The 16,391-nt window shown below is 37.0% G+C and overlaps 1 protein-coding gene across 3 annotated transcripts in view; it reads left to right on the top strand.

The window, feature by feature from the left end:
* The window catches only part of cUnh8orf34 (chromosome Un C8orf34 homolog), a 91,312-nt gene extending 78,456 nt beyond the window's left edge, over window positions 1–12,856 (top strand). Inside the window, exons 12-15 of one of the 3 annotated variants that reach the window (XM_079863607.1) lie at window positions 3,502–3,974; window positions 6,276–6,372; window positions 11,389–11,436; window positions 12,227–12,856. In XM_079863607.1, coding sequence (XP_079719733.1) covers window positions 3,502–3,974; window positions 6,276–6,372; window positions 11,389–11,436; window positions 12,227–12,234 — 626 coding nt within the window. In that variant the 3' untranslated portion in view covers window positions 12,235–12,856. The remainder of the gene's footprint in view (window positions 1–3,501; window positions 3,975–6,275; window positions 6,373–11,388; window positions 11,437–12,226) is intronic. The other 2 variants (XM_079863606.1, XM_079863605.1) reach the window with 2 other exon arrangements.
* The last annotated feature ends 3,535 nt before the right edge of the window (window positions 12,857–16,391 follow it).

Raw genomic sequence — 16,391 nt, 5'->3', positions numbered from 1 at the left:
ACCAATCAGAGCGATTGTCATCGTGTAAAGCCATATGCTGCGTCCCAATTCGCCTAAGTTACACTACGCCATAAAAGTATGTACTCTTTTTGTGAAGAAAAGGTATTTACTTTTGAATGTGTAGCAAAAAAGTAGGCAAGCTTTGGGACATACTACTTCGTCATCTTTATCGGACGGATCTGTCGCGTGCATCCTGTCACTTAAACTGCCCTGTCAATCATCTTGTCACAGTTAAAATCCTCTATTAAATCTAATTTAATTTCCTACCGTTTCGGAGAGAAATGTAGTAGCACGTTCATCTGCCAGTGGGTCTTTCATGGAGACTGTCCTCATGTGTTTGCAATTTGAATATAATAATGCATTTAAAAGTTGAACGGACGTCGCTCAAATGCCTCTGGGCGCAATTGGATAGACCTAAAACCAATCAGAGCGATCGTTATCGCGTAAAGCCCGCCTCAACGTTTCTGATTGGTGCCACGATTTCTAGGCCATGGAAATGGGCTTGAATGAGCTCTTTGCCAGACTACTTCTCGAGCAAATCTGAATTTGCCGGAAGTTGTCTGGGTTTTCCCAGGCTAATGTTCAGTTGGACTTGGGCTGAATCCGAAATCGCCCCCTATACCCTCAAATAGGGCGCTATTTGAGGGGACAGCCATTTGTAGTGGTGTCCGAAACCATAGTGAACATTATTGAGTGCACTCATTCAATCCCACATTGCACTGCAATAACGAGTGTACAACAGATGTATGCTCAATGGCTTTCCGAATTCGCTCACTCGTTTTCATTCACTCCTTCAAGTGGGTTTAGGGGGCGATTTCAGATTCAGCCTTGGTTTTCTGTACTTTTTCCCGTGCCTGAGTTTGTTGCCATAGTGACCTAGTTAAGTTAATCATTCCATTCAGCTGTGCACCTCATTATCTCTTGTATTTTGTTCTCCCTGTTACAGTTTGAGTTTGTCTGGCCTCTACTATATTGCGACTTGTGAGTAAGCTATGCTGTGTTCCTGAGTATTATATTGAGATTAAATACTTTTGATTCTTCATCTTCCTCCTCGTGCGTGTATTCTACTACAATACTACAAGTCGTGACAGAATGCAACTAATTGGATGAATTAAAAGAAACGCATAACATTTTACAATTTAACAGCCATACTTTATTACATGTACAACATATATACACAGTCAATGTTTGAAGTGGATCAAAAAAGTCCATCAAAGTTCCAAAAAATTCATGTATAACTTTGATGAAAGGTTTTGATCCACTTCAAATGTTGACTATTGTATTTTGAATTACTTGTGATAACAAATAAAAGTATTGTTCTTACATTTCTCACTGTAAACAGAAATGGCTATGTGTGTGTGTTTGTGTGGGAAGTGTTTATCTATTAATTTCAAGTGTGCTTGTTATTTCGTGACTGAGTCAGAGGAATCTTATTCTGACATCAGTTTGTGGGAAAAGTCGCCCCTGCTCTCTTATGGCATTGATTTGAAGCCATTTGTCTGTTGAGTTCTATCTGAACAAAGCCATCCCCATAAGGCCAGGCATTAGGCTCATTCAACAACCTAATTTACCCCTTTCATGCTTTTATTAGCTGTTAATGTTCTCCGTGTTGAAAGCCAGGCTTCTTCTTTTATCTCATTATTACCTCAATTATGTGGTCAGCTTTATCCTTTTTAATTTACGATCAGGCTGCATTGTTTTGTTTTAGGAATTTTAAAAAGCTTGATATATTTGACTTGTGCTCAAAGCACAACATTATTGGCAGAGAAAATCTATCCACTTTTGGATAAATAAAACATCACTTTCAGCTAGCTGGAATTCCTCAGATCTCTCTCTCTCTCTCTCTCTCTCTCTCTCTCTCTCTCTCTCTCTTCCTCTGTAAGATGTGAACACTGTAGATATGTAGGGAGAAAGAGTCGGGAATCAAAAAGGTTGCATATGTTCTAAATGATGGGTTTGCATGCTTGCGGGTTGTAGCCTTTTGGGAATGGGAAACGCATTTGCTTTTTTTGACCAAGAGCTGTTTATAATAGATTAGATGTGCTGCTTCTTGTTAACTCTGTAAAGTCCTTCTCTTTGGCTCTTTTTTAGTCTTAGGGTCACTATATATGCTACTGTATCATTTCCTTCATCACTTGCTTCGTATTGTAGGACATAGACAAGACTGAATATAATAAGAGCTAAATAATGAATATAATAAATAGTGCTAAATAATGAATCAATTTTGTCAGTAAATGGATGATAATTATAGGCTATAGTATGTCACATGGTACAAGTAGGGGCTCTCAGACAGCTTCCATCTTACAAGCATTAATTACGAGCTCTACGATGACGTGAATGCTTTTTACAAGTTGAAATAAATTTGTAATTATGGTCATTTCAACATGGCGTGAATGCACCTTTAATTCATAATCAAGTTTATGTACTCAACTACGTACTCTTATAAATAGCATGTGGGAAACTTTAAACACTAACACACAAAGACATTTTTCATTGATTTTGTTTTCATCGTCTTTATTTGGAATGGTTTGCCATCACAAATGATTTGTGCCTGTATAATATTTTCACAACAAATCCTTTCCGTCACATATGTGTTTAGGTGAGAAATTGCTAGAACAAGTTCCTGTATCCTGTTTAAATGGAACGACAGGGGGGTGTAATTGCTTATGGCTGACCACAGACAAAACAATCTAATTATCCATTCACACAATTAGCTGTATCATATATCACAACAATCTGGAATAGTTTCCGCAATGGGAATTAATTATAAGAGCTGTGTTAGCCAAAATGGCATAGAAATGGCAATTAGATACATTGTACATTAGTCATCTGATCATCGGACATGTTTCATATTTTAGAATGGAAAATTATCATGATGTTTCATTGGGAGAAAGAACTGTTTACTTACAATTTAGGTAGTCAAGGTTTCCGAAACACATATCAAACTTGTACATACTATTTATAATATGTCACATGTTATTTCCTCAGTATGCTCAATTCCTCACAGACTGAACTCTGGTTGATGGGTCCAGATGTTCCGTCTGAAAATATGCAACAGACTTTCATAAACAAAAATATTTGACTCGCTACCAAGCAAACAAATATATTGACATGGAGCAGACCATATTAAATCGCTCTTGTACTTGTACAAAGTAAACATGCCATTCAATTTACACTTTACAGCTGACAGTAAATACTGCTGCCATGACTGTTAAAAGACCTCGGCAAAACTTCAGGAAATTGTTTTGGTGGTTTATTAACGGGAATCTATGAGTGGTTAGTTAATGTCAATACGCTGATGTTTTTTTGTGTCTATTTGAATCAGAATACACACAAAAAAATGGGTGTGCAACAGTGTTGCAAAATAAGTGTGTGTGTGTGTGTTTGCATTCATGCATTTAGTCATGTCCCATATAACCTGTTACTGAAATGTTTACAAGCCATGACTATTATTGTTCCCTAGTTAGTGATTGTTTGCTTTTATTGTCTTGATTTCTTTAGAGGTGGAGAAGGACTTGGCCAAGCTGGCAGAGCAAGGGAAGCTGAACCGAAGTCCAAACAGCCCTCATAGGAGTTTGCTTTTAACCCCCCTCTTCCACACCACCAACACTCTGCCTGTGCTCGGACAGGCGTCCAGACCACAGTCTCCCAGCAGCCTTTCCACAAAGACCACAGGCCTGCCCCTTCACAACACTAAGCCCACAAGCCTAGTCATGGGCCGGACATCTCCCAGCAACCCCAGCAGTCGTGTCCAGACCCCTAGTGGAGCACGGACACCAAGCAGACCTTTGACCCCCAATAGTCTCATGATGCGCTCGTTGACTGCCGGAAGTCATGGAAACACAGAACGCTTGTACGGACGCTCTAGAAGTAGACCTGTCACGCCGACAGGACAGATAACCAGACCAATCCTCACACCGCCAGGCCTGAGCACTACTGATTTATATGGAGGTCTATGGAGCACACTGACAGAGGTACACACACATATTGGGTTTGCATGTTTTTTTGCTGACTTTTCATAGACATAACGATTTTTATACTGTACAAACTCTAAATTCTATCTCCTAACCATAAACCTACCCATCACAGAACACGTTTTCATCATGGGCACCAAAAAATGTCCCCACAAGGACAAGGATTTCGGATATTGCCGTCTTTGTGGGGATATTTTGTCCTTATGACGTAGGGTTTACCAGGACCACACACACACACACCTATAATCACATAAATACAATGGTTCAAAAGTTTGGGATCAGTAAGATTTTTTTAGCAATCTTATGCTCACCAAGGCTGCATTTATTTGATAAAAAAAAAAACAGTAATATTGTGAAATACTAGGCTGGGAAAACCCAGACAACTTCCGGCAAATTCAGATTTGCTCGAGAAGTAGTCTGGCAAAGAGCTCATTCAAGCCCATTTCCATGGCCTAGAAATCGCGGCACCAATCAGAAACTTTGAGGCGGGCTTTACACAATGACGATCGCTCTGATTGGTTTTAGGTCTATCCAATTGCGCCCAGAGGCATTTGAGCGACGTCCGTTCAATTTTTAAATGCATTATTATATTCAAATTGCAAACACATGAGGACAGTCTCCATGAAAGACCCACTGGCAGATGAACATGCTACTACATTTCTCTCCGAAAACGGTAGGAAATTAAATTAGATTTAATAGAGGATTTTAACTGTGACAAGATGATTGACAGGGCAGTTTAAGTGACAGGATGCACGCGACAGATCCGTCCGATAAAGATGACGAAGTAGTATGTCCCAAAGCTTGCCTACTTTTTTGCTACACATTCAAAAGTAAATACCTTTTCTTCACAAAAAGAGTACATACTTTTATGGCGTAGTGTAACTTAGGCGAATTGGGACGCAGCTTTACAACGCTTGACGATCGCTCTTGACGAGGCATTTGAGCGACGTCCGTTGGTGACGCCCCTTTGGAAATGATTTGTCTATGGAGCTTTGCCAGACCATAACTCAGTTACTACTGAGAATGGTCTGGTTTTAACCAGGCTAGTGAAATACTACAATTTAAAGTAAAAAACTAAACTCTACATTTAAAATACCCCAAAACAATATTTATTCAGTTTTGTTCTGCATGTTTTTATGTGCCAAATATTCTGATTTGGTGTGAAAATGCCTCTAAACAAGCCTCTTACTGCTTGAAAACTAAGGTCTCATTTTATGTCGACATTGAGAAAAGTCAAAGCTCTACATTTGGAAACCCTGTAAACCTCAGGTCAATGAGTTCAGAATCACACACACTCACTGTTATTGTTCTGGTTAGTTTGTAAAAGCTGTAGGCGGTCTAGTATTCTATTGTCCATGCCTACTATGGCCTATTCAGCTTATGCTCAATTGAGATTAAGCAATATAATATAAGAGGATCCACTGAAAACTAAAGGACAGATTTACAGATGACTACCATGGTATGAAAAAAGAAGGAAGTCTGGCATTTCTGGGTTTCTGCTCTCTTTTTCTTTTATTTTTTTGTATTAGTGCTTGTTAATAATCCAAAGCGCCTTTTAAAGTATTTAATAGCCACAAACGGGAACTGTATTGTTAGCTCATATTCTTATGACTGATGAGATTATAAAAACACAAAAGGACTGATCTTGCTCTGATTCCACCCACCTGCATGGTCCCACGGCTGTTATAGTCCTGCTCCCGAATAAGAAAAAGAAATATCCACCTGTACATCTCATTCAGTTCAGAATGGGATCCACAGGAAAAGATGTCGGATAATTTGTCCTTCTTTTCAATTTTCCTATAAGCGATTTAGCACTTAAATGCGGCGTAGATGTATGAGCGCTTCCTGTCTGGCCTGTGCAGCGATACCTTTAATGCTGAAAAATAAGAACACATAAAAGTCTTTAGAAGGGAACAGGGGCAATTTATTTATTAGAGGTTGGCTCCGAGGATTCGACCCAGAGGTGTACTTATTTCAAAAGAAAATAAAAACATCTGTAGAATGAATGGGCCTGACATGCACATTTACCAGCTCTTTACGTCTTGGGTTTCCAGTTTACAGGGGATTTCATTGCTTTTCAAATGCCACCTTTCTGCACAGCACAGGCAACAGTGGTGTTCACTGATACATTATAACACTTTCTGAATAATGGAGCAAATTGATTTGTGAAGTTGGTGTGTGTTAGCTGTAATATATTAGGACAGTTAAATCCAGACTTAATTCATTTGCATTAGATTACAAAATATCAAATCAATTTGTCATTATGATTTATATCTCTGGTTCTATCCTATGTGTTTCCAGGATGAGTTTTACCAGCAGTTGCAGGCCGTCAGGAAGCCCTGGCGCATCCCTAGTGACACAGAGAGTGACTGTCTGGAACCACCTGAACAGGACAAGTGTGAGTATTCCAAATCGGACCCCGTCCCATTCAGTGACTATATCATGGCATAAAGATTTGAGGGGCAAATTCACTAAACCACATTTATAAATAAAGGTATAAATCAGGCTCATGATAGATTTTGTGGACATGTTTATGCTGTTACCTGATTTGCATAAAGCCCCATTCACACCAAGAACGATAACTATTCTGTTCATCATAAGTTTTAAATGCGCAAGCTTTTGTGGATTCTAATTGACTGTCAATGTTTTTTATCAGATCATGAAAAAATCTTTATGAAAGTGAATCCAGCATTATCGTTTTTATGTGTCATTATTGTTATGGCGTGGACTTCCCTATTCTCATAGAATTAGAAACAATAAACAATAAACAAAATCTGGCTCTAAAACATTACAAATAAACAGTGCCATCAGCAAGGTGCAGTAAGAATTAATTCTTACTGAATAAGTGTCCTGTTGAATATGAATTCAACTTAAAAAACAACTTAAAGGGATAGTTCACCCAAAAATGAAAATTAGCCCATGATTTACTCACCCTGAAGCCATCCTAGATGTATATGACATTCTTCTTTCAGACGAATACAATCGGAGTTATATAAAAAAAAATGTCCTGGCTCTTCCAAGCCTTATAATGGGAGTCAATGGCTATATTTTTTGAGAAATCCATCAAACCCTATCCATCCGTGACAAAAGTGCTCGAAGCGGCTCTGCGGGGGTTAATAAAGGCCTTCTGAAGCGAAGCGATGCATTCGTGTAAGAAAAATATCCATATTTAAAACTTTATCGACTAAAATAACTAGCTTCCGGTAGACGGCCGTACGCAAGTCGACCTACACCAAAAGAGTAACACTTGACCATGTGTGACGTAGGAGTAGCGTAAGCTCTGACGCCTCTGTGCAACCGTGTTCGTCATCACGTTGTGCATCAAGTTCAAGGGTTACTCTTTTTGCGTAAGTCGACTTGCGTACGGCCGTCTGCCAGATGCTAGTTATTTTAGTCGATAAAGTGGCTTCATAAGGCCTTTATTAACCCCCCAGAGCTGTTTCGAGCACTTTTATCACGGATTGATGCGCTTTGATGGACTTCCAAAAAAATATATCCATTGACTCTCTCATTAAAAGGCTTGGAAGAGCCAGGACATTTTTTAATATAACTCCGATTGTATTCGTCTGAAAGAAGAATGTCATATACACCTAGGATGGCTACAGGGTGAGTAAATCATAGACTAATTTTCATTTTTGGGTGAACTATCCCTTAAAGAAATCTCATAATATCTTTGTTAGTTTAAAAGATTTTTCAGATACAAATGATACATAGATTGAATTACATAGTAATTCTTATGAATAGTGTTGGGGAAAGTTACTTTTACAAGTAGTGCATTACAAAATTTTATTATTTCCTAAAATAGTAACTAATTGCGTTACTTAGATTATTGTGGGTTTTTTTAGCGCAATTTTCCTACGGACAAAATTGCGATTGTTAACTCATGATTTCTGTTCTGTCTGTGCGCACCAATCTTGCACTTCTATCTCCTCCTCAACCAGACCACCTAGAGACTTCGGGTTTTCGGCATTATGTTAAGGAAGGTCTAATCTCGGGAACGCACACAAAAAAAAAAAAACATAAAAACATTTACTATCTCTTAGTGTTGTGATCCCATGACGTCAGAAAATTGCGCTAAAACACTCACTGAGTTTTTATTACTTGTTTTTAAAGTAATGCATTGCTCATCTTGGCTGGGCTTGTTTCATTGCTTTTTCTCATCTGGGCTGGGCTTTTCTTGTTCATTTTTTAATAACAAAAAAAATTAAGTTCTATTTTTGGCAAATGTAAAGGCCCTTTGACACCAAAAGTGAAATGAATAAGCCTCAGGCTGAAGGAAATGCATTCACATCTGTATAGTAGAAGGTGCAGCTCAAACAAACCTTTCATCTAGGCTGCCATTCTGGATTGCAGAAGAATAGAATGCAGGAGAAGAAAGTTCCAAACTCCTAGTTAAGCAATAAAAAAATGTGGTTTAACTAAAGTTATTTTTGCTTATTAGTATGGTTGAACTGGATCATCGAAGGTCAACTGCAAAGACACTGATTAATAAAGTAAGATCAAATACAGTACATAAAGTATTTGATTGTTTTGAATATTTTTGAGGAATACTGAATCTGTGCAAGTAAGATGAGTAAATGAATAATCACATTTAGTCTACAATAACCATCATTATGTTTACACACAACGCCTCTGCACTTACTCCCGATTTTTCTCAACATGGGTACAGGAGAGGTGTCAGTGAAAAAAAATGGCAAAAAACAAAGTAAGTTGCCTTATTTATTTGAAAAAGTATTTTCTTGTAAATTTAAAAGGAATTCGTTGCTTTACTAGTTACTTGAAGAAAGTAATCTGATTACGTAACTTACTTGTAATGCGTAACACTGCTTATGTGTTAAAAATCTTTTCACTAAATCCATTTATGGATTGGCAAGTCTAAGACTCTGGCCTATTAATGACGATATTTGAGCTCTCGTCCCTTGAAAATAAATGAGTCGGGTTGAGGGAGCTACTTCCAAACAGCACTTTTATGGTTTCCCTGTCTCAAAGTCTCCACATACGCAATACTGCTGCATGTGCGGCTCGGAGGTTGAAAAACATCGTACACTTTAATTATGTTGATATGGTTTCATGAACATAACTTAGATCTCCATTCCAGTTGATGTCTGAAAGATTTAAGCACGGTTGGAATCATTAGAGGATTATTATTTGTCCAAATCACGGTCCGTCATCGCTAATAAATACCGCTGGCCTCATTTTTCACTCTTTGAACGTGACATGGCCAGATTCTCAGTGTCCCTCATGAGCCATTAGTCTGTTAATGACCTCAATATTGTAGCATATCAAAGCTCCATCCCTGAGAGAGCATCTTTGAGTTCATGGATTATGCAAGAATGATTGTGATTTTTATCAGGATGAGGACAATTGTCTGTTACTTAATGTGAGGAAGAGCTTTTTCATAATAACAGAAAGTCAAGTGCAAAACAAAATGCTAAGGATGAAAACAGTTTCTGAGAAAATGTTACTATGGATTCTGTATCTTTTCCACTTAAAGTCAGAAGCACTTTTAGACAAATATTTGTTATAGATCTGGTATAACATTTCTTTGGTAAACAAATGATTTCCACATATGTTTGGAACACAAAATCGCAACGCCAGAGAAACGTCCAAAGATTGCTAGACAAGCAAAACATTGTATAAACAGTCCAAGTCCAGCTATCAAATGAAATGTAACTACACATGACAGGCAGCTCTATTTTGCCAAAAACATATCTTGCATAAAATAAGTATATTGTGCTAACAGTCTCTACAGGCATGCTTGCTGGAACTGTCTCGCCAGCCCAGTTATTTAAAGGAACATGAGGCACAGTTTGGCATTGCCAACCACAGGACGTGACAAAATACCACTTGGCATTCAGCACATTTGCTGATTGGCTGCCACAGTGGCTGTTGACGCTGTCTGTTGGAGTTTGGCCTGTGCCAACATAGGTTTCTGAATAGGCATCAAGTGCATGGCAAAGAACAAGATCCATAACAATTTCCTGTTATTGCAGAAACACCCACAATGGGGTAACCACTAACCCTTAAAACATTTTAGTCAATGCTCCATTCCTTTTTGAATTTCAGGACTTTAACATAACAGCTCCATTTCCTAATTTGAACTGATAACTCTGGCTCATGATACGTAGAGATGTCTGATTTCTCAAATGTAATATTTTAGTTGTAAAATGTTTACATATTTTACTGTGATTGATCAGCAGGCCCACGCGGAATCTATGTGTAGAAACAGGTGGAAGGGATGCAGAGTTGTTATCCACAACCTCCTCCTTTTGTGTAGTCATTTATTATATATTTTGGTTTATTTGGTAATATTTTCAGTTGCGTATACAAGTATAGTATGCCAAGGTCCCTTTAAGGCAAGTCATTTCACTCGGTGGCCATCTATAAAGCTCCTCTCAGGAAGCTATTTCAGTCATGCAAGTACAGCTCATTCAACATCAACTTCTCCACAGATGTCCACCAAGCTTACACTTAAATTTTATATTTGAAATCACCATATTTATAAAAAATAAAATAAAAAACAACCAACTGGACCAATAAATGCACATGTGCAGTCATAAGTAGAGAACACTGAGTGTTTCTATCACAACTAGAGCTTATAATGGAAGCTGCAGTGACGCAATGACTTTACCAATTGGCAATTGGCTTTTAGTTAGAAGGCGGGACTTATTACGCCATTTTGCACGTTGCACTTTCTCCCATTCATAGTAACATGAGTGTGCACCGTCTTTGTATATCTAAAGTCTTTGGGTATGCCTAGATAAATTTTGCACATTTTACCATTTTTAGAATGGTAGCAGTTTTCCCACCAATCAAGGCAGAAAATGTAGAAAACATTCACAAATTTCATTTGAAAATTCTGGTTTTCTTTTTAGTTCAAAAGTTTGGGGCAGTACAACTGTTTTCAACATTGATCACTGTAAGAAATGTTTCATTAGCACCAAATCTGCATATTAGAATGATCTCTGAAGGATCATGTGACACTGATGACTGGAGTAATGATGCTGAAAAATCAGCATTGCCATCACAGGAATAAATTACATTTTAAAATATATTCAAACAGAAAACAGCTATTTTCATTTGTAATAATATTTCACAATATTACTGTTTTTACTGTATTTTTCATCAAATAAATGTAGCTTTAGAGACCATAAGAGAGTTCCTTCAAAGCCATCAAAAATCTTACCGACCCCAAACTTTTGAATGGTAAAATTATATATTATCGGTAATAACTGCTGGTGGTAAAAAGATATTAAACTCACTTTTGTGACTCTTTTTGCTGCTTTTTATCGCTGTTTTAGGGATTCAAGTTTCAAATGTTGATATCTCATTGTATTATTTTGGATTATATGTTTGCAAATGCTCAGCACGAAACCATTTACTAGCTTTTCTTCTGTATTGTGGCTCTTTTTAGGTAATCCAAGTGGAGTGAGGGATGCCAGCAAGAGATCGGTGTTCTCAGGTAAGAATTCCAACACATCAGTCCAACATCCTCACAGACGGCCAAATAATGGCCTTTAAATAAATCTTATGAATCTTAGACTCTGACAAACGTCTGAAATTTTAGATGTAGTCTTGCCGTATGCATAATTCAAAGACAAGAGAGAGTTAGAAACATTCAGTTAAAATACAGATACTAGCTTGTCTATATGATGATGTTATGGTGTTTAGCATTCCTTCACATTAGGATTGTCAAAAATGACCTAATTCAAAAACTACCAAAGAGTGTCTCAGCCTTCATTTATGCATTTGTTAAATATAGCACCTAGAATGCATTGTGATATAATTTTTATAACAGGTCTCTAGAGTCTGAGACTGCATGAGGTCCCAGTGTTTTGGAAAGAGACCGTCCGATGGTCATTTCTGTTGACTTAGCTGGGTGCCACTCGAGCATGTGGCAGTTATGACGAAAGTGTCTCATCTGAGGTTTGACTTCTCGTGCCCAGCCGAGGTTTTACAGTTGGAGAGGGCAGACAAGCCTATACAGTCACATGTCAGCTTTGTGGTGGAACGGGGCTAACCGAACCAGAGCTGGGTGCCGATTCCTCTGACCTCATTCATACACACCCCCGTGAATGTGCAGCGTGACATGGATCAGCTCATTTTTCCATTCTCACATTTATCTTTGACATGTTCAAATATTAAAGGCTGTTTTTATGGTAATTACCAAGGTTGTTATGCTTATTAGTGGTCATGTGGAACTGACGTCAGCCTCCAGGCAACTGATGTTTTTTTGTCTTTGCTTTATACAGGCTTGTAACGGTGTGTATGGAGGACACAGAGCCAATCAAACATTTATGCAATTTAAACGGGCATTCGAATAATGTGAGTCAGCAAGAGACACTTATTTTTTTAATTTTGACCAGAGGAAAGATTGTGTACTTTTTCCACAGATGCCAATATTTCTTAGAAATAAAAACGTTACAACCATTTGAAATTCTAGAATGTAATGTGTTTATCAGAAAAAGATAAGCCTGCACTTGAACTTTTTTGTCTGTTAGCATGCTTCTTGTCTGTTCATAAAAGTATGTATTGCTGCCTTGCATTAATAAACACAATTTATCACATGATGTGCCAAATCAATAGTTGATAAAGGGATTTTTGAAAAGCCTTTTCAATAAAAATCAACGTTTTATGGCATTAGCAGAGAATTTTTTGAATGTCACAAATGTTCCTGTATGTGTAATGTTGGACATGCACAGCACTGCCCCTGCTGACCTCAGCATGACACTCTCTCATTCCCAACAGCATTGTGTGTCTACAACTGGAGAGGACACATTTCTAATGAACTTACTTTGACTTTTATACCCACAGAAATATATGTAGCCTGTTACACCTGTTATATCCTTGTATAATGCTAAATAAAAAGATTTGTATAAAGTTTGTCTGTATTTGTAAAGGTTTTCACGTTTGTCCCCAATTGCTCAATCAGAAACAAGTTGTCCAGAGAGAACTCAATTCTGATTGGTCTGTCTCGCCATCCCGCGGTTATCTTTGTTCATGGCAACACTGTATTTCAGACCTAAACGCAACTGGTGCCATCTTGTGTCTTAAGGCCAGTTCACACCAAGAACGTTAACTACAATGATAACTAGCATCCACACCAACGGGTGAGATAACTTTCTGTTTTTAAATGCGAGAGCTTTTTAATCTTGGGTGGATTCTGTTTGCCTGTCAATGTTTTTTAACGTTCATCGGCTGGAAAAAAAAATTATTCTAATGTTAACACTCTTCTGTGGTGTTATCTTAATAGTTGTGGTGTGGACTTCTCTATTCTCATATAATTGGAAAGTTTATTAACTATATAGTTATCATTATAGTTATTGTCTTTGGTGTGAATGGGCATTTAGTAATTGATAGTAGTAAAGATTATCTATAGTATTAATATTACTGCAATATTGTCGCAGTGTTTGTCTTGCTCCAATGCCGATTGTTTTGTACATGATAATATATATTTTTTCTTTTTTAAGGAAGCTTTAAATAATATAAATCTAAAATTATGAAATACTCTTCAAATCAGTATTTCATATGCACATATTTATTTATGCCGTAAGTTGTGGTGTAACAAACAAGATAATGTACTGTCAGGCAAAAGTTACCCTGATTGATCAGGACTCTTGGATCTGAGCATCTTCAGTCTTTGTATCTGATGAATCCTGAAATAGTCCAGGGCAAATTTACTCAGCAGTTATACTACACACACAGTGAGATATGGCAGACTCCCATCTGTTTTGTTTTTGGCCATAAATTTCAGTGGAAAAGACCCATATCTCCTTCAAATCTCATTGGATTTTAACCCAGACCCAACTGTGTTTGAGATGTGACTCGATGGTGACATATTTCAAAACAACTGCACTTGTTTGACACTAACTGTAATCTCTGGAAATCTTTTCCCGCTTACGGTTGATTACACTTCACATTTTCCCCATCAACATGACAAATGTTGTTTTCAAAGCTGACGCTACTGAGAAATCGCCAGCCCTCATTTTGTGGTTCATGCTTCAAGTGTTTCAAGTTGGTGTTAGTGATGGCATGCTTTTGCCATGGTAGACATCTCTACACTCAGCTGTTTGTACAATTTAAAATAAAAGAAACAGCTTGCGTGGCTTCTTTTGAGTTGAATTCCTTAAATGTTTAAATGGAAACATCTTGAACTTAAAATCTGCAATATTTGAAACAATTACGTAAAATTTGAGTTGCATGAACTCTATGCAAGTTGTTCCTCATTTATAGGGTTTTAAACTGTTTAATCTGAAAGCAAAGTGCTTGCTATCTTAAAGTACTACTAATAATATCACAGAAAAATGCATATCACCTAAAATCACTTCATACAGACCTTGTAGACTTGGTATATGAAAATCAACAAGGGTGGTGTTGGTACACATAGCCATATGTTTTGGTTATGTCCGTTAATCTCACGATTCTTAAGCAAGGTCCAAAGGAGATTAGAGAACATATTTGGTTCTACTACATGTAAAGACCCTTGGTTCTTAATACTTGGTCTGGTACGCAATAACTTGACACTTGCACCGGGGGACACAACTATTGCTCAGAAGTTGCTTTTCATCGCCCAAAGATGTATTTTACTTAATTGGATGAAAGACAAACCACCATCAATTCACCAGTGGTTTCAAGAGATTTACAGTTTACTTCCATTTGAAAGAATTAGTCCATCACTTAAAGGGAATGTGGATACTTTTAGATGTATCTGGTCTCCATTTTTTGCCATCAGACTCTAACTTTAGAGCTCAGCCAGAGAGACATAACTTTTTTTTTACATTGTATAATGGAGATTTGCAAACATAATTGTCTCAGCTATACGTATGATTCAGGGCATCCACCATAAATGTACATTAAAATGTTGCGTGCGGATTATATTTTTGGTGACACATTGGGGTCAGGAAATTATATTCTGGCGGCTCAAGGATTAGTATAAATGTCAACATCGGATTTGAATTTTTTTCGTGGACTATAAGATGATCACACCCAGATCAAACATCTGATTCCTAGGGTCTTTACACTGCCAAACCTCAAACCCTTTTTCACACTCCACTCTCAAACAGGATGTGGGATAGTCAAAGGGTTTTGTCTCGGTCTAGTGCTACAAAATGAGTAATTCCAGTAAAAGCATGAATGAATGTTCATCAGTTTCCTCTGTAAAATTAAAGATTTCATTAACTTTAGTATGTGCGCCATCTCATTCTGATAAATTCCCACATTGGGAGTCATGAAGCAGGAAGTGGTTGAATGGAAACATGACTCAAACTTGCCATTTCAAAAGAGTGAAAAACAATTAAGGGTGTTAGAGAACATATTTCAGATTTGAAATTGCATTCATGCCGTAAATAAGAATCCATCCATCCATCCATAATAATGTTATGAATGTATGATCTTTTATTATTAGACAAATGAAAGTCCAGTAAAATATAAAGTATTTTGTTTCTCTTTATTAAATAATATTATTAGTTTTTCCTTTAAAATTATATTTATTTTATTGATTTTTTTGGATAAACTTTTTACTGGAGAATTGTTGCATACTTTTGCTATTGGACATGTAGCTTTATCTCTGCAGTATATTTGAATTTTGTGGTAATTTATTTTATTAATGTATGATTATTTATTATTCTATAATATTAATTTATTATTAAATTAATACAATCAAATGAAATATATAGTACCTTTTTGATATATTGGAATTTTATAAATTATGTACCATATGTAAAATGTTAATATAGATAGATAGATAGATAGATAGATAGATAGATAGATAGATAGATAGATAGATAGATAGATAGATAGATAGATACAGTAGATAGATAGATAGATAGATAGATAGATAGATAGATAGATAGATAGATAGATTTTATCTATCTGCATTTAACTCTAAGTCTATCATCTCTACTAAGATAGGTCTTTAATCTGGTTACCAATTATACAATATTATATAATACTTTTTAGCTGTTGTTGTATTTCAACAATTGTACCATCATCAGTTTACTGCAGCATTTGGAAACTGCCTCAGGCCACCCAAGAGCATCATGCAGCTTTCCTGAAGGTTTTGGACCACCACCAGTGGTCAGCTGACTGGCCTCCGCTCCTTTTATTTATGACTCAACTAAGTCATATTAATCCTGACATAAAGCACAAATAAATCAATGGTAGGTTTACTGTTTCCATAGTGTGTGTGTGTGAATGCAGTTTTCAGATCCAGGCTGAGAAGCTCTCATAACTATAGAACTTCTGTTCATTAAGAAGCCATCCAGGGTTTGAATTGCATCTTTTTAGAGAACCAGCTGCTCCCTCTGAAGACTTGCTTGAAGTCTTTGCCATGATTCTACCCAATACAAAACAAATTGTTAATCTATACAATCAAAAGAGGATGTCAATCTGTTTCTTTTAAGGATTTCTCTCTTTTTT

This window comes from Squalius cephalus (assembly GCF_949319135.1).
Source record: "Squalius cephalus genome assembly, chromosome: 25".
NCBI lineage: Eukaryota > Metazoa > Chordata > Actinopteri > Cypriniformes > Leuciscidae > Squalius > Squalius cephalus.
Note: the sequence above shows the minus strand (reverse complement) of the source record. Positions and strands in the feature narration are given on the sequence as shown.